Consider the following 22,926-nt stretch of genomic DNA (forward strand, 5'->3'; position numbering starts at 1 on the left):
GGCCAACATTCATTTCCTCATTGCCCCAGCACCCAGTGATGAGAGCATTTAAGATTTTCTCCCTTAGCAACTTCTAAGTATATAATAACAACTAGAGGCCCGGTGCGTGGATTTGTGCACCGGTAGGGTCTCTCGGCCTGGCCTGTGCCCTCTCGAAATCCGGGACCCCTCGGGGGATGTTGGAGGCCCGGTGCATGGATTCGGCCCGATTCCCGCAAGCCAGGCCAAGGGACCCCACCAGTGCACAAGTCCGTGCCCTGGGCCGGTTTCAGCCCGATCCCCGCAGGCCAACATTCATTTCCTCATTGCCCCAGCACCCAGGTGAGAGCATTTAAGATTTTCTCCCTTAGCAACTTTTAGGTATATAATAACAACTAGAGGCCTGGTGCGCGGATTTGTGCACCAGTAGGGTCTCTCGGCCTGGCCTGCGCCCTCTCGCAATCCGGGACCCCTCGGGGGATGTTGGAGGCCCGGTGCATGGATTCGGCCTGATCCCCGCAGGCCAGGCCAAGGGACGCCACCCGTGCACAAGTCCGTGCCCTGGGCCGGTTTCGGCCTGATCCCCACAGGCCAACATTCATTTCCTCATTGCCCCAGCACCCAGCCCCTGGGAGCCACTATTCTGTCTCTTTCTAGGAGTTCAACTTTTTTAGATTCCACATGTAAGTGAGATCTTATAGTATTTGTATTTCTGTGTCTGGCTTATTTCAGTTAGCATAGTATTTTTAGGTTCATCCACGTTGTCACAAAAGCATGATTTCCTGCCCTTTTTATGGCTGAATAATCTTTCATTGTATATATGTATGCTACATTTTCTTTACCCATTCATCCATTGATGGACATTTAGGTTGCTTCTATGTCTTGTACAGCCCCATTTAAAAAAGCATGAACCCACTAGGACCGTGGTTGGCAAACTGCGGCTTGCGAGCCACATGCGGCTCTTTGGCCCCTTGAGTGTGGCTCTTCCACAAAATACCACGTGCGGGCGCGCACGTACAGTGCGATTGAAACTTTGTGGTCCATGCGCAGAAGTCGGTATTCTGAGAGATAGAGAGTTAGAAACATCGATGAGAGAGAAACATCAATCAGCTGCCTCCTGCACACCCCCTACTGGGGATGTGCCTGCAACCAATGTACATGCCCTTGACCGGAATCAAGCCTGGGACCCTTCAGTCTGCAGGCCGACGCTCTATCCACCGAGCCAAACCGGCTAGGGCATAAGAGACTAATTTAACTAAAACCCTTATTTCTGTAGCTGTGACCAGATATGACTAAATACTGAAGTTATTTTATTTGAAATTGCGATATTTCCTCTTCCCATCATTTTAATTGATGAAAAGCTATAATCACAGTATTATAACCATTTATGACAATTACCAGGAAATGTTCTAGTGTATATCATATATTATACACTGATTTTATTATATGCTCATATTACTTTTATTGCCATCTGATACAGATGTAAATGTATTAAATGCCCCTGATGTGTACATTTGCTATTAAGATTTTTACAAGTTTGGCACCTGAGTTTAAACCTATTGTCTATCCTTGGAAATATCCCTTTGAAGATAGGCGGTGTAACATTTGTTTTCTCCTCCTGCATGTTAGGTCCCATGTGTCTTCCCTCAGCCCCCAGTCACTGGAAACAGCCTTTGCCTCTTCTGTGGTCATTCTCAGCCCTTTACCTCCCCTGGCAGGGCCCTGGAATCTAGTCAGATGAAGCAGAGGAGTAGCAACAGAAACGTAACCAGTTTGTTGAGGGTGAAAATATGGGCTTATTTATTTGTATTTGACAGTTTTTGTCGTTTTGTGTGTGTTTTTTGTAAGAGAACATTTATTGGGTAGATTACAGAGGTAGAAAAAGTAATTCCTAGAAGAAACAGGCTTAGAAAACAAGGTACAGAGGTAAAGGAAGGGCCCTTGTTGCTTGGGAGTGAGGAAGCTAATGCTAACGTGCCTGGGCAGGGATGGGGAGCGGGAGGGAAAGGGGAAGGCATGGGCATGCTCCCGGGAGGTAGAGCGCCAATTTGACAGTTTTTTTTTATCATAACTAAAATACAGAATAGTGAAATAGCTGTTCCATTGCTTGTTGGAAAGGAATGTGTAGGGTCTACAGTTTGTAGAGCTGTTAGGCTTAATTGATCTTTGGGGTATGTGTGTGAGTGTGTGTGTGTGTGTGAGGGAGGGGAGGAGGGAGTTGAGGGTTGTGGAATAGAGTATAAAAATATGTGGTGTGAAAATTAATGTCATTTGCAGTTTATTTCATGTTGCTTGATCCCCACAAAATAGATTTGTTTTGACAGTAGGCATTTGAGAATTGTGTTGGAATTTGGCATATAATATTTAATAAGCTCTAGTATTTCATCTTGTACATTTTGGTCAATTTCTTACTGATAGTACAGTTGAGTTTAAATTCCAGGACAGAAAACTCGAAAAGGAGGATGTAATGTAAAATCACCAACTGATACAGTGTTCACGATACAGTTATTTGTTTGGCACTTTTCATTAATGTAACTTTTCAACTGACAGTGTTATTTGATTTAGGATCTTAGAATTTGAACTGCATGGAAATCATTGATAATTTTGGTATTTATTTTTTTTTACAGAGAGGAAAAAGGAAAATGGATGACTAAAACAGTATTATTTGTTGTATTTTAAAAGTTGTATTTCCTTTTTCTAGGTTGCTGTAGTGAAACTAAAAAATGCAGATAAGGTATTTGCCATGAAAATACTGAATAAATGGGAAATGCTGAAAAGAGCAGAGGTAAGGTTCTAATTATTGGAATATTTAAATAAAATCTTAGAAATATTTAAGAGGAGATATAAAATTATAGAGAGCCAGTAGATCCTTAAATATCACTTAGTAACATTTTATCTATGATGACATATTTTAAGGCCATAAGAGACAAAGTCAATAATTCACAGTTGCGAGATAGGTATGATAAAAGTTATAATTCGTGCTAATTTAATATTGTCTAAAAACCAAGTGGGAACCCTTGATGCGGTGCTTACACATTTATGTTCAAAGGAGATGTGTAAAAGAATTTCTGTGTAGGAAGAAATAATGTGGAAAGTTCCTTTTATAGGAAATTCAGTAATGATTGGCTTAAAGTTTGTCATATCTTGTTTCTGCCGTTCTGCATTTATTTGTATTCTGCTCCAAGCAATAGTCAGCAGAAGCTTGAACATGCCCTCTAAGAATTCTGTTTATTGCTGGTCATGCAGTTGAATTCATTTTCTTTTATATTATTAAAAAATGGTCGTAAAATCTGCTCTTGCAAGAATTGTCCGTGTTCTTATGTTGGTGCAGGATTTCAGGGGAAGATGGATGAGAGTGATGTTCAACTGTCCAATAGTTGGTATGGATGGTCAGAACTGGCATCACACATGAATTTGGGGTCGGTTCTGGACGGGGCAGGGCACTCAGGTCTCGGGGAAGCAGTTGCTGGTATTTCACTTGTAGAAGGGTCCTACACTGAGCATGCAAAGTTACAGCCCTGGAGGTTAGTACACTTTATAAGAGGATAATGAGAAATTAGCCCTTAGAAGTCTTTCTTTATCTAGCAGTACGTGGCGCAATCTGAAAAAGAACAGACATAGGAAAAAGCAAAAAAGCATTCCGTTGATGTTAGAATTGGTAGTGAAAGTAAATACTTCATGATTTCTTTTGGAAAATTTGAAAACTCTGACAAACACAAAGAAGAAACTAATCACTAGCATCTCATCACCTAGAATCAATCAGTTCAGTTTTTGGCAAGTTTCTGCTTTCAGTTTTTTGTCCTATGCATCTACTTCAAAAAACTGCACAAGTGAAATACAAATACATTCTTTCTGAACAAATAGTAGCAAATAACAGATAAAGGTAACGTACTCTGAGTTCACCCCACCCAGGTCCAGCCCCTCTCTACCTCCCAAAGGTAATTACTGTGCAATCATATCTTGTTTAAAACGTATGTGCATCTACTTCAAAAAACTGCACAAGCAAAATACAAATACATTCTTTCTGAACAAACAGTAGCAAATAACAGGTAAAGGTAAGTACTCTGAGTTCACCCCACCCACATCCAGCCCCTCTCTACCTCCCACTGGTAATTACTGTGCAATCATATCTTGTTTAAAACGTATCAGGGAACGATCATGGCACTCTGGCAGATGTGCCAGTGCCCAATATATTTAATAACTTCAGTCTTTTCTTTTGGGCTTCCCTAAGACTGAATTGCCGTATTGTCATTACTTGATTTTCCATTAGTAACACTAAGATTGAGTTTAATGTGTAGTATATTTATTGGGGACTTCTTTTGAAACCAACACCTATAGAAGGGAAATTAGGTGAAACATGATTGACCAGGGAGCAGGCAGGCTGTCCCATCATACTAGTAGCTTTGTTGATACAACAGGAGGTTTTGATACAGCAGAGCTTGGAGCAGAAATGGCCCTTCGGAGTTGCCCTGCATTGAGCCAGATGACTGACCTTTATGCACCTGCCTCCGTCAGTCCCTGGGTACTACAGGCTACCCGCAGGACATGGCCTAGTAGGCTTTCTGCAGGTGAGGCACACCCTGCAGGAGCTGGCGGCATAGCCAGCAAGTGAGCAACAAGTCTCATTATTAAGAAATAGTAAATAATTATGTTGTAATCATTTCACAGAAATCATCATTGTAGTCAATTTAGTGTTTCAGAGTTAGAACTTCTAAAAAATTGAGTTATAGTTTGTACTTTATTTTTTAATCCTTGTCCGAGAATATGCTTAATATGCTTAATGATTTTTTAGAGAAAAGAGAAGGGGGGGGGAGAGGGAGAGAGAGAGAGAAAGAAAAAGAGAGAGAAACGTCTATCGGCTGCCTTCTACACACCCCGACCGGGGATCGAACCTGAAACCTTTCCATGTACAGGATCGCACTCCAACCAGCTGAGCCCCGCCGGCCAGGGCTGCGCTTATGTTGATGAAGTTGGATGTGCTGGGGAAGAACTGTGAAAAGGCAGGATAACTGTTAGCTTTCACTGCTGATGGGAAGAAGTGGCAAAGTTGTAGATAAAACAAGAGGTAGTTGAAAGTTAAATATTATTTTCTTGAATTAGAACGCACTAATATATCCTGTGTTTGAGGCAAGAGGGAATGGAAATTCTTCTCCCTGTCTTTTCCATCAAGTAGCTGAAGACTCTGCACATTAATTATAAAACAAACATGACCAGGCTCTGAAAGGCAGAGAGGAGGTGGACCAACTAGGAACCTGGGGGTTCTGTTGAACAGCACTTCCTCTATGACAGTGGTTCTCAACCTTCCTGATGCCGCGACCCTTTAATACAGTTCCTCATGTTGTGGTGACTCCCAATTTGATTGTTACAAATGGAACATAATTAAAGCATAGTGATTAATCACAAAAACAATATGTAATTATATATGTGTTTTCCGATGGTCTTAGGCGACCCCTGTGAAAGGGTCGTTTGACCCCCAAAGGGATCGTGACCCACAGGTTGAGAACCACTGCTCTATGACGTCAGGGGTGCATCGTGCCGTCTCAGAGCATGTGCATGTGAAATGAAAGTCAGAGGGACTGTGAATGATGTAATCAGAGATGTGCCGTTGACTATCCTGGGGTGCTCCAGTTGGTGTATACCGGGGTGGAAGTGATTTAAAAATAATTTTTACACTATAGGATGCTCACATTGTGCTGACCCTAGAATTTATCCACTCCCTGGATCAAACTCCTCAGTAGTGAAACCTCTTGGGTTTGGGGGACAGGTACACATTAATCTTTAGTAGCTATTGCTAAATTGTCTTTGAAAACGTGTTTGTTGTCTCCCTCATTTGCCAGTTTTAGATGTTATCAAATGATTTCTCTTCCTTAAAACGTTTTTTCTGACAAATAAGTTAAAAAGTGACATCTCATGTTTGGTTCAGCTATCAAATATACATTGGAGATTTAAAAGTAAATTGATGTCTTGGTATATAAGACCTGACATTGGATGCCTGGCTGGTGTGGCTCAGTGGATGTGCACCGACCCAAGAACCAGGAGGTCATCAATTCGATTCGTAGTCAGGGCACAGGCCCGGGTTGCGGCTTGATCCCCATTGGGGGGGTGTGTAGGAGGCAGCCGATCAGTGTTTCTCTTGATGTTTCTACTCTATACCTCTCCCTTCCTCACTCTCTAAAAACTCAATAAAAACATTTAAAAAAGGACCTGATATTGGAATTCTTACATTTTTCAATTTAAAATTCCACTTGTTTATTTTTTTTTAAAAAAATGAAAAGTTTTGGCTTTTCTCCCCTTGAATATTGGAATAATTTAGTTATTATTTGGAAGAATTTCTCTGTTAATATTTTATAGGAGATAGAAGTCTAAACGAGAAGCCAAAAGTACATATAGTCATGAGTGGATTTTCTTGTTTTAACACATGATTTCCAAGTATTCAGGTAATTGGATGTACTGTATAGGAATGTATAAGAATGTTGCCTTATGAATGTGTACCTATGGATCTAGGGAAGAGAACCATGTGACAGTTTTGCAGAATTATTATTCTTTTTATCTGGGCCATATTAACTTCTGTTTTATCATAGGTATTCCTATTGCTCTTTCTCTTTAACCAATAGCCCATTAAGGATAAAATTTAAACAATAAAAATATCAAACTGCAAATCCGTCAAACCCATCACTGTCCCCAGCAGAATGTTTGGTTGAATAGAAACTGAGTGATAGGATCTGAAGAAGTCATGTGATCTCCAGTAACCCCTCGTACTGGTCATTGCATTCTTAGAGACTTAAATGTTCTGTTTTTAAAGGGGAATATATTTTTTTAAATTCAGCGTGTTTTTTTAAAGGGCAATTGAAGTAGAGATTTTTACAGCCTTTAACCATGTTGAATCCTTGGAATAACTTTATGAACCTCATGGTATGCATCGTGGTTTGGTTAATATTGATCAAGGACAGGGTTTCTCAGCAAGGGCACTTGTGATGTTTGGTGCCAAATAATTCCTTGTGGGACTGTCCTATGCATTATAGGATGTGTGGCAGCATCCTGGCCCCTTCTCACTGGATGCCAGTGGCATTAACGCCCTTCGCCCCAGTTGTGACAACTGAGGACAGTGTGACTTATCGAACCAAAAAAAGAGACTGCACTTCACATCTAAACTCAGTGTCTGAGGCACTAATAGTAGTTTCATCCTGAATGTTTATGGATAAAGCCAATTGATGTCTGGGATTTGCTTAAAAATTTGTACACATGGGCATGCACATATGTGCATGGAGGGAGGTTGGTAGTAAGATGAAACAAGATTGAGCAATAACATAATTGTTGAAGTTGATTGATGGGTACATTGGGGGGAGATGGCTATTTTATTGTTCTTGTATATATTTAAAGTTTTATATCAAAGCTTTATATTAAACTATATAAATAGTTTCTTTATATTTTATTAAAAAAATTTTTTTTTCATGAAACAGAATAGAATAGAATCTACTGAAGTTTAATTTGTTTTGTTGACAAAAAGTCTTTGGAGCTTTATTTAGTTTGGAGTCATCTATCAGATGTTTATTAGATTCTAGCTGGAATGTCTGGAAAATTCCAGATAGCAGTCATAATAAAGGAAAGCTGGGAGAAGGGTGTCTCCTAGGCCCTCATAGCCTTTACCACCTCTGAAAGGTTAGCAGCAAACACAACTTCACAGCAGTTAAATTCTAAACCAGAAAGTATTGGTGAGCATGCCAAAGTGATTCCACTTTCTCCCTAAAATGAACCAAAGCATAATGTAGATTTTAATAACCCAATTAAAGGGTTTAATCTTTAATTGCTTTTAATATTTTCTCTGGTGATACTATTTTATACATGTCTTTGGAAATTCTATTTGATCAAATAAAATTTATGTAAATACTTATTAAAAATCAGGATACCTAATTAGGGTAAAATAGGTAATGTTAATTGTTTTGTATGTCATCGCTGTTGAATTTACCTTGTGCTAAATAAGTATGAAGCACCTATATGTATAGTACTATATGATGATTTTTCAGTGTGTATGGAGTATGGTACAACCATTAAGAAAAATTAGGTCTCTAATGGAAAGGTGTTTAGATATATTGTTACTTAACCAAACAGCTTACAGAGTACTGTGATCTCATTTGTAAAGAAAAGATAAGGGATATGGGATACCACATGAATTGTGTATGGTATGTGTGTATAAGCTTATGTATACACAGAAATTTTCTGAGAAGATATTCAACAGAACTTACATGGTACCCTCTGGACACAAGTGGATAATGAAAGTAAGGGGGACTCATGGAGATTTTCAGTTTCTACTTTACCTTTATCCACTGAGCCAAACCGGTTAGGGCTCTACTTTACCTTTATAATATGGAAATATTCTCAGAAAAAAATCAAAACTTTTACAAATTAATAAGAAAAAGGCAAGCCGTAACCGGTTTGGCTCAGTGGATAGAGCGTTGGCCTGCGGACTGGAAGGTCCCAGGTTCGATTCCCGTCAAGGGCATGTACCTGGGTTGCGGGCACATCCCCAGTAGGGGGTGTGCAGGAGGCAGCTGATCGATGTTTCTCTCTCATCGATGTTTCTAACTCTCTATCCCTCTCCCTTCCTCTCTGTAAAAAAAAAAAAAAAAAAGACATGTTTCCATGCCAAGACAATTCATTAGAGAAAATGGACAAAGGGAGTGAACAGTTCAGAGAAAGTTCAGGTGTTCAATAAGCATATATCTAAAGTTATTTATCTGCACCTATAAGTAGGAATAAATTAATGAAGAGAACAATAAGATATTATTTCACACCTATCATATTGATACACACTTAAAAGTCTAATAATGCCAAGTACAGTTGAGGATGTGAGGAAAAGGGTAGATTTCATATAGTGGGGTGAGGGTAGTAATTGGCACACCACTTAGAAAAGAAAATTGGTTTTATGTGGCTGCAGTTGAAAATGCTTCTACCATTTCTACTTTTAAATGTATAATCTAGATAAACTCTTGTACATTTGTACAAATATATTCATTGCAACATTGTAATAACATAAAATTGGAAATAACCTATGTTTTCATGATGAGGGTTGCATAAATTTCTTAGTATTCAAACATGGAATATCATAGCAATTAAAAGGAAAATAAGTCATGATTGAGTAAAAAGTAATCAAGTTGCAAAAGAGTAGATAAAAATTACACCATTTGTGGAAATTTTCAAAACATTTCTATTATTTTTTTAGTCACAGACATGTGATCAAAGCATATGATGGGAATACTACTAGTATATGCTAACTTCAGATTATTTATTATATCAGGGGAGGAAGGGAGGAGAATCCAATAGTAGTAGGAAGGCTACAACTTGTATCTCATTTCCTTAAAAATAAAAAGATCAGAAGTAAATGTGGAAGAATGTTTAGTGTATTATCTAGGTGGTAGGTTGGACCATGAGTGTTGAATGATGCGGTGTGCTTCCTGATTCTTTGAACTCTTAATGGTATTTGAAGCATACTCCTCCAGGTGTCTGATTTCTGGTTGACTTGTTGAAAGTCATATAATATTGGATGTACTCTTTTTCCAGAATAGCAAGTATAATAAATACATTGAGCGAATGTTTGCATAGTATATTTCCTAGTTTTACATAAAGTGTCCTCTATCTAAAATGCATTTTCTCTTTTCAGACGGCATGTTTTCGTGAAGAAAGGGATGTGTTAGTGAATGGAGACAATAAATGGATTACAACTTTGCATTATGCTTTCCAGGATGACAACAACCTGGTAAGAATCATTTTTCCAGTTTTACTGAGAAATAATTGACATATATCACTGAATAAGTTTACAGCCTACAGCATGAGGGTTTAATTTACATATAATGTGAACTGATTACCACAGTAGGTTCAGCTAATACCTGTTTTCTCATGTAGCTACAATAAAAAGAAAATAAAAAGGGGAAAAAATCTCCTTGTGTTGACAGTTCTTAGGACTTCCTCTCTTAACAACTTTCTTATGTATCATGGAGCAGTGTTAGTGATCGCATCGTGTGTGCATTATATCCCAGGAGTTATTTATCTTACAGCTGAAGTTTGTACATTTCTGCAGTCCCCTCTCCCCGGCTTCCCCCCTCTGGTAGCCATGAGTCTGATTTCTGTTCCTGTGAGTTTGGTGTCTGAAAGGACTAGGCTGTGAAAGATGAGAGGAAGGCTAGTGTGATTAGAGGACAGCAGCGAAGGGAGAAAGATATGAAATGAGGCTTCCAGTGTGTGGATCATGCTGAGGAATTCAGATTTTATTCTAATTTTAAGTTGGGTTTTAAGGGGAGTGTGGTACAGTTTTATATTTTACATAGACCATCCTGGCAGCGATGTGGGGAGGGATTTCAGGAGCAAAACTAGAGAACGAGCTCTGGCCGGGTGGCTCCGTTGGTTGGGCATCATCACATCCACCAAAAGGCTGTGGGTTCAGTCCGGTCAGGGCACACCCTCGGGTTGCGGATTCATCCCCAGGCTGGGCGTGCACAGGAGACACCTTCCGATGTTTTCCTCTCTCACCGATGTGCTGGAGTGGAAGTCAGTGGAGGAGAGGAGTCAGAATGACTCCCAGTTTGCCAGGTCTGCTTTGTGGGATTCAGTGGAGAAACGGGGACGAGAAAATTTAGAGCAGAGGGGAAGATGGTTCATTTAATGTGGCCTGTGTTAGCTTTGAATGTCATGTGATTCACTTAATGAGTCTGGTGCGTCTGAGAGTGAATAGCACTACACATCTGGGAGTTCCTATAAATCAGATTTCGGCAAACTATGGCCTGCAGCTCAAATCTGGCCCACTACCCATTTTTGTATAGCCTGCAAGCTAAGAATTGTTTTTATATTTTTAAATAGTTGAAAAGAAATCAAAAGAGGAGTATTTTGTGACTTGTGAATATTATATTAAATTTGAATTTCAGTGGCCATGAAATTTTATTGGAAAACAGCCATGCCGTTGATTTATGTATTGTCTACGGCTGCCTTTGCACCACAGTGGCTGAGTTGACTATTGTGACAGAGACTGGCCCTGTGACAGGGAAACACACTGCATGTGTTACTGCCATTGCTTTGCAAATTGCAGTGACAGTTATAACTTGATAGCTTTGGAAGTGCTATATATATTGCTATATTGTGTCATTGTTAATAGTGCATATGGATTATGGCAAATTAAGGAGAAGAAAACGATAGACTTCAAATATCATTCGTTTAAAGCACGGCAGAATGTGGATTATTTTGTTAACAAATTAAATGACAGCATATTGTTTATTATGCAGCTACACTACAACTGTACTAATAGAAGCAAATAAAAATGTTTGCACACTGAGCACTCATTCCAGCATTCCTAACACAGGAGAACAGCAGTCAGTAAAGTTAGAAAATTTAAAACAGAATATCTTATCATAGCAGAATTACTTTACAAAAATAAAAAAATGACATGAGGCTGCAACTGTAGGAAGTTCCTTGAGTGGCTCATTTGTTAGCCAAGCAAGGAAAGCCTTACACCAATGTTGAGATAATTAAATCATGTCTGATTGCAGCAGCCAAAGAAATGTGTCCACAGAAAATTAACTTGTCTAAGACTTTTAGCCTTTTGGTGAGAACAGTTGCTCAAGAATTGAGGAAATTGGGAACAACATCAATGGTTGATTATAAAACCAGGGAAATGATTTTGAGTGGTTTTCTTTGGCTCTTTGAGTTGAAAAATGTTACTGATTCTGCTCAGTTCTTGTTATTTGAAGAGTCAATGCTGAGTTTGAAGTAACTGAGAAATTAGCCTGTATGAATAGTTTGTGTGGTACAATTATAGTCAATAGCATTTCCAAAGACGTTCAGAAAACACTAATCTGGCACAAACTGAATTGGAATCTGCTACGATGTATTACAGTGGAGAGTGATGGCATGTGTGAAGCAGAAAGAGGCCTAGTTGGACATATACACAAATGGTTAAATATTAGGTGCTGTAAGCACCCCATGCTGTCTTATTAATCAGCAGGTGGTTTGCAGCAAATATTTTAACCTGTCATGTGTTATTGAACCAGTAGTATGTATCAACGTTGAACTTCATTAAGTCTCATGGACACAAGTGTTATCATTTTCATGAATTTGTGTCAGAAATCAAAGCTGAATATCCTGTCCTGCTATATAATACAGCTGTTCAGTGGTTTTGTAGTGGTAACATATTATTGCAATATTTTGAACAAAGGACCAAGGTTGAAATATTTTTGAACCAAAATACCCATCCTCAACCACAACGTTGAACTTCATTAGGTCTCGTGGACACAAGTGTTATCATTTTCATGAATTTGTGTCAGAAATCAAAGCTGAATATCCTGTCCTGCTATATAATACAGCTGTTCAGTGGTTTTGTAGTGGTAACATATTATTGCAATATTTTGAACAAAGGACCAAGGTTGAAATATTTTTGAATTTTGAACCAAAATACCCACCATTATTATGAAATACTGAATTGCTTTGGAAAATAGCTTTTTCTGTAGACTTCATATGTTTTTAAAATATATTTAACCTAAATTACAAGGCACAGCAGCACTTACATGGAAAACTCACACTATGGTGAATTCATTTTGACAGCTAATGTTGCTTGAATCAAACACAATATCAAGTTGCTTTATTTATTTCCCATGCTGTCAAAAGTAAAAAGAAATGAGATCTTCATTCCCATACAGATAAAAAGAAGTGAGGTCTTCATTCCTACACAGGTTTGCAGCAGATAGATCTTTTGAACTCAAACTATATATAGTTCTAGCATTAATTTTGGGGACTTGGTGCAAGTGAAAAGGAAATGTTAATAGTTAAAAATTCACTTAACTGGGCAGTTGAGAACTTCCACCTAACCTTCAGTTAGAAGTGACTAATTTGCATTGTATTGACATGCTTAGATGCCCTCTGTGGGTTCAGTTAATTTGCTAGAGCAGCTCACAGAACTCAGGTGAAAGAGATGCACAGGGAGAGGGGCACAGAGCTTCCACGCCCTCTCTGAGAGTGCACTGCTCTCAGCACCTCCACTTACTTGTTGGCCAACCTGGAAGCTCTCCAAACCCCATCCTTTTGGATTTTTATGAAGGCTTCATTACACGGGCATGTTTGTTTAAATCATGGATCAATCATGATTGATTCAATCTCTACTCCAGCCCATTTCTTAGAGGCTAGGGGTGGGTGGGACTGAAAGTTCCAACTCTCTCGTCTTGGTTGGTTCCCCTGGCAGCCAGCTCCCATCCTTAGGTTACCTAGGAGCTTTCCACAAGTTGCCTCATTAACATCAACTCTGGTCTAGTTGAAAGGGGCTTGTTATCAATAACTAGAGGTCCGGTGCACAGATTCATGCACTGGTGGGGTCCCTCGGCCTGGCCTGCGCCCTCTTGCAATCTGGGCCCCCTTGGGGGATGTCGGACTGCTGGTTTCGGCCCGATCCCCGCAGGCCAGGCTGAGGGACCCAACCAGTGCACAAATCCATGCACCAGGCCTCTACTATGCATATAAGATCTTTGGTTAGTCTCTTCCTGCCCTCCCCCTCCTTCCCTCTGAGATTCATCAGTCTGTTCCATGTTTCCATGCCTGTGCATTGAGCGTCTGTCCCCTGGTGGACAGTGTGTGTCATAGCTATCGGTCGAACGGTCACTTAGGCTTTTATATATATAGATAAAAGACATCTTTGTCTTGTCACTTAAGAAATTCTAAGAGTTTTCAGGATCTCTGCTCTGTGCCTATAGATAGATAGATAGATAGATATTTCTTATTATATCTCTCAGTATCAGACACAAACTCATAATAGTCCATATCTAAAATTAGTTGCCTTCTGTTTATATGTACCCTAGAAAGGTCCATTCTGATATTTGTGCACGATTAGAAATGGGAAGAGAAGCATAGGTATTGTGAGAATTACTGTATTCTTTGTTGCAGTAGTTTTCAAATGCCTATCCAGCTGCTCATTATAATGAAGTTGTTACTGCTCCAAGATGAAATAAGGAAAATGTAGTGATGATGAAAATGAATTTATTCAACATAAAGAACTGTAATATATTCTGAGTTTTTGAAATGAACTTTGCAAAATTAAAATGTTCATTCTTCAATGAAATGTTGCTAAAACTATGGTGTATTATTGGAGGTCATGATGTTGTTACTTTGCAAAATACAATAATAAAACAACAGTAATCCTGTGTTGTTCCCTGCCCCAGTTTTTAAAAATGTAAAATACTGCTTTATGACTTTTACCAGTTTTGTAATGACTGCTGATGATAATCTTATGTAGCTTCTTGTTAGTTGACAACAAAAGTCTTTTACTTAGTGCTGTTTGACCTTGGGTTACATTAAATATACTCTTTTTCACCCTTTTAAAAATTTATTGAGTACATTTTATTGTTTCTTTCCAAGTATCTAGTTATGGATTATTATGTTGGTGGGGATTTGCTTACTCTGCTCAGCAAATTTGAAGATAGATTGCCTGAAGATATGGCTCGATTTTACTTGGCTGAGATGGTGATAGCAATTGATTCCGTTCATCAGCTGCATTATGTACACAGGTGAGTAAGATGTTCTTTCATTGTCTCGTGATATCTAGAAGCAGAGGTCTATTTATACCAGATTTATTGGGGACTAAGATACGTTTCTCATCAATCAAAGTATTTATTCTGCGGTGGTTTTAATGGTTTTGCCTCTCCAAGGCACATCACATCCCTGAATATGGTACACAGTAATGAGATGAACTAAGGTGAACAATTTGTATAAGATCACTGGTAATTTATGCTGTGTTCAATATAGGATAATATTCCTTATCACCTTCTTTATTTTATATTTGCCTATTTTCTCCATTAGATTTTAAGCTCCTGGAGTTATAGACTAGTATTTTCCTGTTGTGCTCAGTGGATGTATTGTATTATTCCTCTCTGGCGGTTTTCTTTACTAGACCTGGAGCGTTATGGTTGTTGCAAGGTTTCCTTACTGGGTATGGGTTAATAGGTTACTGCAGTGTAGTACTCTCATCATCAAATCATATTTTAGGAACAGTTGTTGTTATCTGGTATTTAGGCTAAATTATATTTAAATTTCAAAATTGGTTGCATCAGTTACTGTTGAATAGTGTCCACTGGCTTTTATTTTCTCAGTCAAGTTCTTTACCTAGTCATTTCTTTCCCTTTCACCTCATTCCATAATGGATTTAGATAACTTAAAGTAAGAATGTGTATGATAAAGTGGAGGACTAAAATATGTGGAGGACTAAAGAGTTGTGAGATTGAAATTATATTTAAAAGTAAAGAATCTAAAACAGGATAAAATAACTAATGAACAGACATTGTCAAGTTATGTTTTCATGTTTTTCATGCATACTTTTATTTCTTTTCTGGCATAGTTAATTCATGTGAAAATGTCCAAACTTCAGATTAGACTAAGAGCGTAAGGGTGCAGGCACACAAGCTTTTTGTTGAATAGAATCTCTCTCTGAAGGCACATTAAGCTGGTTTCATGGGACTTATTGGTGTATGTGTGCTCTCCTGTGTTTGTTTTAAAGTTAAGTACTGACTTGAACAAATTCTTGGAGTGGAATGTGTTTTTTGAAGTAATCTCTCCTTACCCTAGTTCAAAAATAAGACAAAAACTAAAAACAATTCACTCATTCATGGCTTTCTTCATAACTCCCATGTTTCCCAGTGGAATTTGTTCCATATTCAAGGTTTGTGATTGCAGTTTTATTGACCTCATCTTCTTACTGTTAACATTTTATAGATTATGTTTAACTCTAAAAATGTACTGATGCATGCCCTAACTGGTTTGGCTCGGTGGATAGAGCATTGGCCTGCAGACTGAAGGGCCCCAGGTTCAATTCCAGTCAAGGGCATGTACCTTGGTTGCGGGCACATCCCCAGTAAGAGGTGTGCAGGAGGCAGCTGGTTGATGTTTCTAACTCTCTATCCCTCTCCCTTCCTCTCTGTAAAAAATCAATAAAATATATTTCTAAAAATAAATAAATAAATAATGTACTGATGCATTATAGGAAATGGATCCAACCTATCTTAATAGGGTTTGTTGGGGGAAACCCACAGAATTCAGTTCTGGAGAGTTTTCCATCCCTGATCCCCTGAGCTTCTTATGAAGGAAGGTATGTGCCGGCCTCCGCCAGGGCTTTGGGCTGGTTCATCTCTCAGTGTGGATTTGTGGTGTGATTCGGCAGGTATCCTCTTGGTAGATGTAAAATCATTACACTTTTACAGTGAGATAGAAATAATTCGTGGCATGAAGCTAATATAAAACCGCTCTCAGTCTTTCCCAGGCTGGAGTCCCATTTCAAAATTGTAATTTTTCTTACTGCTAATGGAGGAGGTAATTTTATTATAGTCTGGAATTACTAAAGAATAGATAACATTATAGTTAAAATTTGTTAGCTATCGGTGAACTCAGGCTGTGCACCATTATTGAAATTATGTTACAGAAAGACAGTCACTGTATTACAGTGCATTTGATATTTCAGTGACTGTGAGGCTTTGGGGCCAACTTCAGAAATGGCGGGAACAATTCCAAAAGACCACCCTTACGTCTGACACCAGTTGCAGATTTGGGCGGTTCCCAAAACCGCCCTCAGTTTCCAGAACTTGCAGGGTCGCACAGAGCTCACTGAAAGCTGTGCTTAGAGTTACAGCCTATTGATGGAAAGGGTGCAGATGGAACCCGCCAGGAGACGCAGCACACAGGGCAGAGTCCAGGAGAAGTACCAGGCGCATCCATGTGCGCAGTAGCGTGGAGTGTTGCCAACAAGGAAGCACACTTGAGCTTTTGTTTTCCAGAGTTCTGGGGAGTCTCAGCATGTTGCTTGCATGACTGACCATTAGTCTCTAGCCCTTCCCAGAGGTTGGGGTGGTACCTTTAGTTTCAGAAGTAAAACAGATACCCCATGTCCCCTGTAAATTACATCTCTCATAAATCACATTGCTAGACTGCTTGGTGGCCAAGTCCCCAGGAAAACAAAGATACTTCTCTCTGGCCTGATATTCCAGGAGCCTCGGGATCACCTCCCATTGCTGAGGGCAAAGGCCAGGCCTCTCTTTGGGTGAGATTAGTTTTTCGATATACAGAACACCCATTGGCCTCTGGTGAGGGCTTTTTTTTTTGTTCATCCTCACCCCAGGATATTTTTCCATTGATTGTTAGGGAGAGTGGAAGAGCGAGGGAGAGAGAGAGAAACATCTATGTGAGAGAAATACATCCATTGGTTGCCTCCTGAATGCCCCGACCAGGGCTCGGGCCAGGGAGGAGCCTGCAACCGAGGTACATGCCCTTGAACCAGAATCGAACCCGGCACCCTTTGGTCTGCAAGCTGATGCTCTATCCACTGAGCCAAACAGGCTAGGGCTAGTGAGGGCTTTCTTACAAAAGAAAATCATATTTGTGTGGCTAATCTACATTTCATATAGCCTTTATATGATGGACACAACAACAACATCAGTGTGAATATGCCTGTCACGTGGAGGAGGCAGCTTGCACTATTTGTTTTCAAGAGTTGTGTTAACTTTGGAATATGAAATTGGATTTACCAAAGAAAAGTCAGGTGAATAAGTATACATTTTTGAAACAAGTTGATTTCAGTGAAGACAGGAGTGCTTAGATAAAATAACAGTTCACAAATACATTTTAAAGCAATTTCAGAAGAATACAGTTTTATTATATCCACCTTTTCCATTCCAGGCATAATATTTACAATAATCATGCTCTGGTACTGACAGTCCGGTGAAGTATTAAAGTAAGAACGACCCACAGAATATTGGCCTTTCAACATGGTCATTGTTTTGGAATGCTTTTTATCCTTAATACTATAAGAAAAATGTATCATTATAAATATTTTGACTGAGAGTTTTAAAATAATACTGTTCCTTTTAAGCCGAATGTAATTTGCTTTTGATTGGGGACAGGGAAAATTACTGATTTTAAAAACTTCAGTGAATGATAATTGGTATGATTGGTATGATTCATATTCAAGTTAGGAAGAAACTTGAGTAATGTTTTTACATTGATAATGTAGAGATTTTATCTCTTATAAACATTTCTCTTTCATTTTTTTCATTGATTTTCAAGGTTAGAATTAATGTTTTGCCTGAATTTCCCTTCTCCTTTTTATTTTATTTTTTAATTCTTTTTGTTAACCCTCGCCTGAGGATATTTTTCCATTGATTTTTAGAGAGGGAAAGGGAGGCAGTGGGACAGAGAGAGAAACATTGATGTGAGAGGGACACATCAATTGGTTGCCTCCCACACACACCCTGGGGATTGAGCCTGCAACGGAGGTAAATGCCCTTCACCAGAAGCGAACCAGAGACCCTTCCATCCATAGGCCAACGCTCTATCCACAGCCAGACAGGATAGGTGTTGGGGTCCAACCCCAGCAGGTCCAGGGGTTCCCAAAGGTGTGGACGGAGTCGGCTAAGCAGAAATGACACGGAGACAGCGTTCAGTTGATCAGCATAGCCAGGTTCTCCAGCCAGGTTCTGTCTTTATTCTCCTGTTACATCTGTATTTATACCATTTGATGTTAAGCCTTTCCATTCTATTCCAAAGGTTAGGGCATTTGTTATCTCCATTCCAAGGTCACTACTCTATTGTTCTGTTAAGCTACAAGAAAGTAACTGAAGGAGATTATCCTAAGTAAAGATTATGTAGCTTAAGCGTGATTGTTCGTAGATAAGGTGATTAACTACCCACCTGGCACTTAGTTAAGGGGTTTTACTGATTTATTCCCTTCCTTAGTCCTGTTAATCCCTAACTCCAGGGAAAAATCCCCACCTGGGGAAACAACCTTTCTTGGAGAGGTGACCTTGGTTAAAACACATAGCGCTAAGAAGGGGAGCAAACATATTAAGAACAGTATGCCATATACACCAGGTCCCTTGAAACATATGCTGTGCAGATGTTTCTTCCCTGCAGCAACTGTGTCAAACAGCAAGGATGGACCGGCTTCCGGCAGATAGGGCTTTTCTACCCCTTTTATTGACAATACTTGGTATCTGGTTGGCTGGCTGCCACTTTACTTGCAAGATGTCACAGACTTGAGTGGTTCTGAATCCCAGACATTACTTTGCTTCTTCTATCAGAAAGTGGAGTTTTGCTGGCCTGTTGTCCTGTTTATCCGTTGCTGTATAACGTGTTTTCTAGAAGCAGGCACAGAGATAGAATGTGTAATGCAAGGTGCATTAACACCTGTGGAAGGGTGTTGGCAGAAGCAGGATTAGAAAGGGGGAGAAGCCAGATTGCACGGCAGGCCAGACCTCAGCCATCCCCACTAGGCATCCTGGAGAGTTCGTGGCCCATCAGAGTTGTGCTCATTTACCCAAATGGCGCGTCTTTACATTTCTGTATCGGTCACTCAGTGGCTGTGGCTGTCCAAGAAGACAGGCCTTCTGGTGGAGAGGCTCTCTGGGAGCTGTCTGCTGACAAGAGGACCAAGCCCTCCATTGAAAGAGAAGCAGCATGTCTGTGTCCACCGTAGACCCTGGAATGTAGTGACTAATAGAAGACAACAGTCACTCTTTGCTCACGAGTCTGCAGTTTGGACAGGATGAGGCAGGGACTGCTCTCTCTCTGCTCTTTAGCATGAGTTGTAGTGACTCACCTGGGATGGGAAGATCAACTATCACGATGGCTCACTCAGATAGGTGGTGTGGCTCATCAGCTCGGGCTTCAGCCAGGGATCTAGGCCTGGGGCCTTTGTTCTTTTCACATGGGCCTTGCCAGGGCTGCTTGACAGTTTTTTTGTTTTTGTTTTGGTTAATTCTCACCCAAGGATATTTTTTCCAGAGAGAGTGGAAGCGAGGGAGAGAGGGGGAGAGAGAGAAACATCGATGTGCGAGAGACACATTGATTGGTTTCTTCCTGCAGGTGCCCTGACTAGGGCTGAGGATCGAACCTGCAATCCAGCTACGCGCCCTAGACCAGGAATGGAACCCGAGACCCTTGGGCGGGGGTTAAGGGGGGGTACTGTAACCAGTGAGCACACCAGCCAGGACTGCTAAGGGAGAGAGGGGGAGAGAGAGAGACATTGATGTGCGAGAGACACATTGATTGGTTTCTTCCTGCAGGTGCCCTGACTAGGGCTGAGGATCGAACCTGCAATCCAGCTACGCGCCCTAGACCAGGAATGGAACCCGAGACCCTTGGGCGGGGGTTAAGGGGGGGTACTGTAACCAGTGAGCACACCAGCCAGGACTGCTTGAGTTTCTTAACAAAATGCTGACTAAGTTCTAAGAGCAAGTGTGTTGTCGATATGTAAGTGTAACCATCTTTCTACCTAGGTTATATTTGGGATCTCTTTCCATCCTGTACTCCAGTGAGCACATTCTTAGGAGATAATGAAGAGCATTCTTTACTCAGTAGCTACATCCACATCTCCCTGACATTTGTGGGGATTTGAATCTGGTCTGCCTCACTTTGCCGGCGCTTCAGAAACCTGGCGTGCAAAGAGAACCAGAGCCATCTCCGCATAGGTTAGGCCCAGGTCACGCCAGAGCTGGTCTCCTTTCTCCCAGACGCTTTTCTTTTGGTCACTCTGAAATTAGATTGAGATGGAGATAATCATCTGGAAGGAAAAAGGAAACTTCAGAAGGTCAAGCTGCAGTGTGGTTGAAAAAGAAGGAAGGGATGTGTTTTCTTTGTTTGAGGTGATAAAGTACATGGACGTAACATAATTTTTAGGCCTTCCTCGTGCCCAGTAATTTAGGTCATATTTAGTATCAGCTAGATGGAAAATCACATTTCCTCCTCCCGTGAGTACTCTAAGTTATACCTCATTATCAGTATTATACTTTGTTCCGAAAGTAAAAATAGAACATAAATATTTGGAAACCCAGCCGGTGGCTAGAGGGCTAACTCACATCCTCATGAGTACTCTAAGTTATACCTCATATCAGTATTATACTTTGTTCCCAAAATAAAAATAGAACATAAATATTTGCAAACCCAGCCGGTGGCTAGAGGGCTAACTCACATCCTCCTGAGCTTCTGATGCAGACGTGCAGGAGAGGGCTCCTCTCCTGTTGGCCATTTTAGGAACAGAGGGACTTGTTGTTCAGCCATGGAATAGACGGAGTGGGATGTGGAGTGCGTCAGAAGGCAAGATAATACGGATATGAAAGGTATAATTTAATTCCTGCTGGACAGAGACCAATTAGGGTTTTCATTATAAAATTATTGTGTCTGTCTATGATCTTGATATCCATTAATTAACTGTCTTGAGTGAAAAATATTGCTGACTGCAGATGATCATAGTGGCTTAGTCAGAATATTTTCATATTCTTGGGTTGACTCAGTCGTTATATACATGTATTTTTGATTTTTAATTAATTGTAATCAAGCAATACTGCATGTAATTAAAATAACACTCAGCTAGTGTAGAAAAGATTATATTGAAAAATAGTGCCCCTCCATACCTCTTATGTTTGCTTTCCAGTGGCAAGCACATTGAACTCCTTTAAGCTATTTTTTGCTGCTTTTTAACCTCATATCTCTAATAACCCGATATCTAAAGCTGATATCTCTCGGTATAAATTTTAGACATACAATATTTGCATTTTAGAATTGATTATATTTTTTATTAGGAAGAGTTGTTGAATTTAGTAAATACTTTTTTCAGTGAAATAGGAATTGATGGATGCTTCCTTAACATGCTGTATGTGTATCTCACCCCTTAGAAGTCAAGCATCATGCTTACTAGGTAACATTACTAAAGTCAGGACACAACAAAGATGTCTATTGTCACCAATAATGTTTTACATTGTACCGGAGATACTAGCTAAACAGTTAGGCAAACGACAACATTAGACATGTAAAAATAGTAAAATTATTACATTTATAGATGATATACATGGAAAATCAAATAGAATTAACCTAAAAACTACAAAGGTAAAAAAGTTCAAAAGTTCAAGAAGGATATCAATAGCTTTTGTAGTCTTAATTCATGGAGTAAATATTTACTGCACATGACAGTGGGTCAGGCTCTTTTCCAGGTGCTGAGGATCTAGTGGTCAACAAAACTGGCAAAAATTCCTGTTTTTGTGAAGTAGTTTCTAATCTAGCAACAATCAATAATTATAAAAAGATTTAGAAGAAAAGGTTCCATAATATCTTAAAAATAGGGAATATTAGGGATATATTTACTAAGAAATATATAACTATATAGTGAGGAAGACTGTTCCCATCAGATATTAAAATTTGTCTTTAATAATTAAAAATATATTTCTACTGTGTGAAAAGATAGACTAATGGAACAGAATTGAAAGTCTTATAATAGCCCCAATTACTTACATTTATTAACATGTGATTAAGGTCAGGTCTCAAATCAGAGGTTAAATGCATGGTGTGTGGGAAAAATAAAACTAGATCATATCTTTCATGATATACCAGGAAGAACTCCAAATGTAAAAAAGTTAAACTTAAAAGTGTTCCCATGGAATGAAACATGGGATAATTCTTTTGCAATTTCAGTGACAATAAAATATTTCTAATTGAGTCAAAATCCACAAAAGCATAAAAGAAAATATTGATGAATTCAGTACACAGACAAAAGAGTGCATGGGAGGAGAAGTCTGTAAACAAACTCAAAAAACAAATGCTCACTGGAGGAAAAAGATTTGCAACTCACATAGTGGACAAAGAGTAGTCTTCCTAACATAGAAAGTACTAGAGACCTGGTGCACAACATTCGTGCACTGGGGGTGGGGGGAGACCCTCAGCTCGGCCTGTGCCCTCTAGCAGTCTGGGACCCCTTGGGGGATGTCTGCCTGCTGGCTTAGGCCCACTCCCCACAGCAGTTGGACATCCCCCAAGGGGTCCTTAGCGCTGCAGTGGAGACAGGAGAGGTTCCCACCACCACCACTGCGCTCGCCAGCCATGACCCCGGCTTCTGGCTGAGCGGCGCTCCCTCTGTGGGAGCACACTGACCACCAGGAGGAAGCTCCT

The 22,926-nt window shown here is 39.8% G+C and overlaps 1 protein-coding gene across 13 annotated transcripts in view; it reads left to right on the forward strand.

The window, feature by feature from the left end:
- The window catches only part of CDC42BPA (CDC42 binding protein kinase alpha (DMPK-like)), a 202,142-nt gene that overhangs the window by 53,412 nt on the left and 125,804 nt on the right, over positions 1–22,926 (forward strand). For all 13 annotated transcript variants that reach the window (XM_014528257.1, XM_005880129.1, XM_014528258.1 and 10 more), the window contains exons 3-5: positions 2,681–2,764; positions 9,638–9,733; positions 14,365–14,513. In XM_014528257.1, the coding sequence (XP_014383743.1) occupies positions 2,681–2,764; positions 9,638–9,733; positions 14,365–14,513 (329 nt within the window). The remainder of the gene's footprint in view (positions 1–2,680; positions 2,765–9,637; positions 9,734–14,364; positions 14,514–22,926) is intronic.

The sequence above is a fragment of the Myotis brandtii genome, unplaced genomic scaffold (genome assembly GCF_000412655.1).
Source record: "Myotis brandtii unplaced genomic scaffold, ASM41265v1 scaffold627, whole genome shotgun sequence".
NCBI lineage: Eukaryota > Metazoa > Chordata > Mammalia > Chiroptera > Vespertilionidae > Myotis > Myotis brandtii.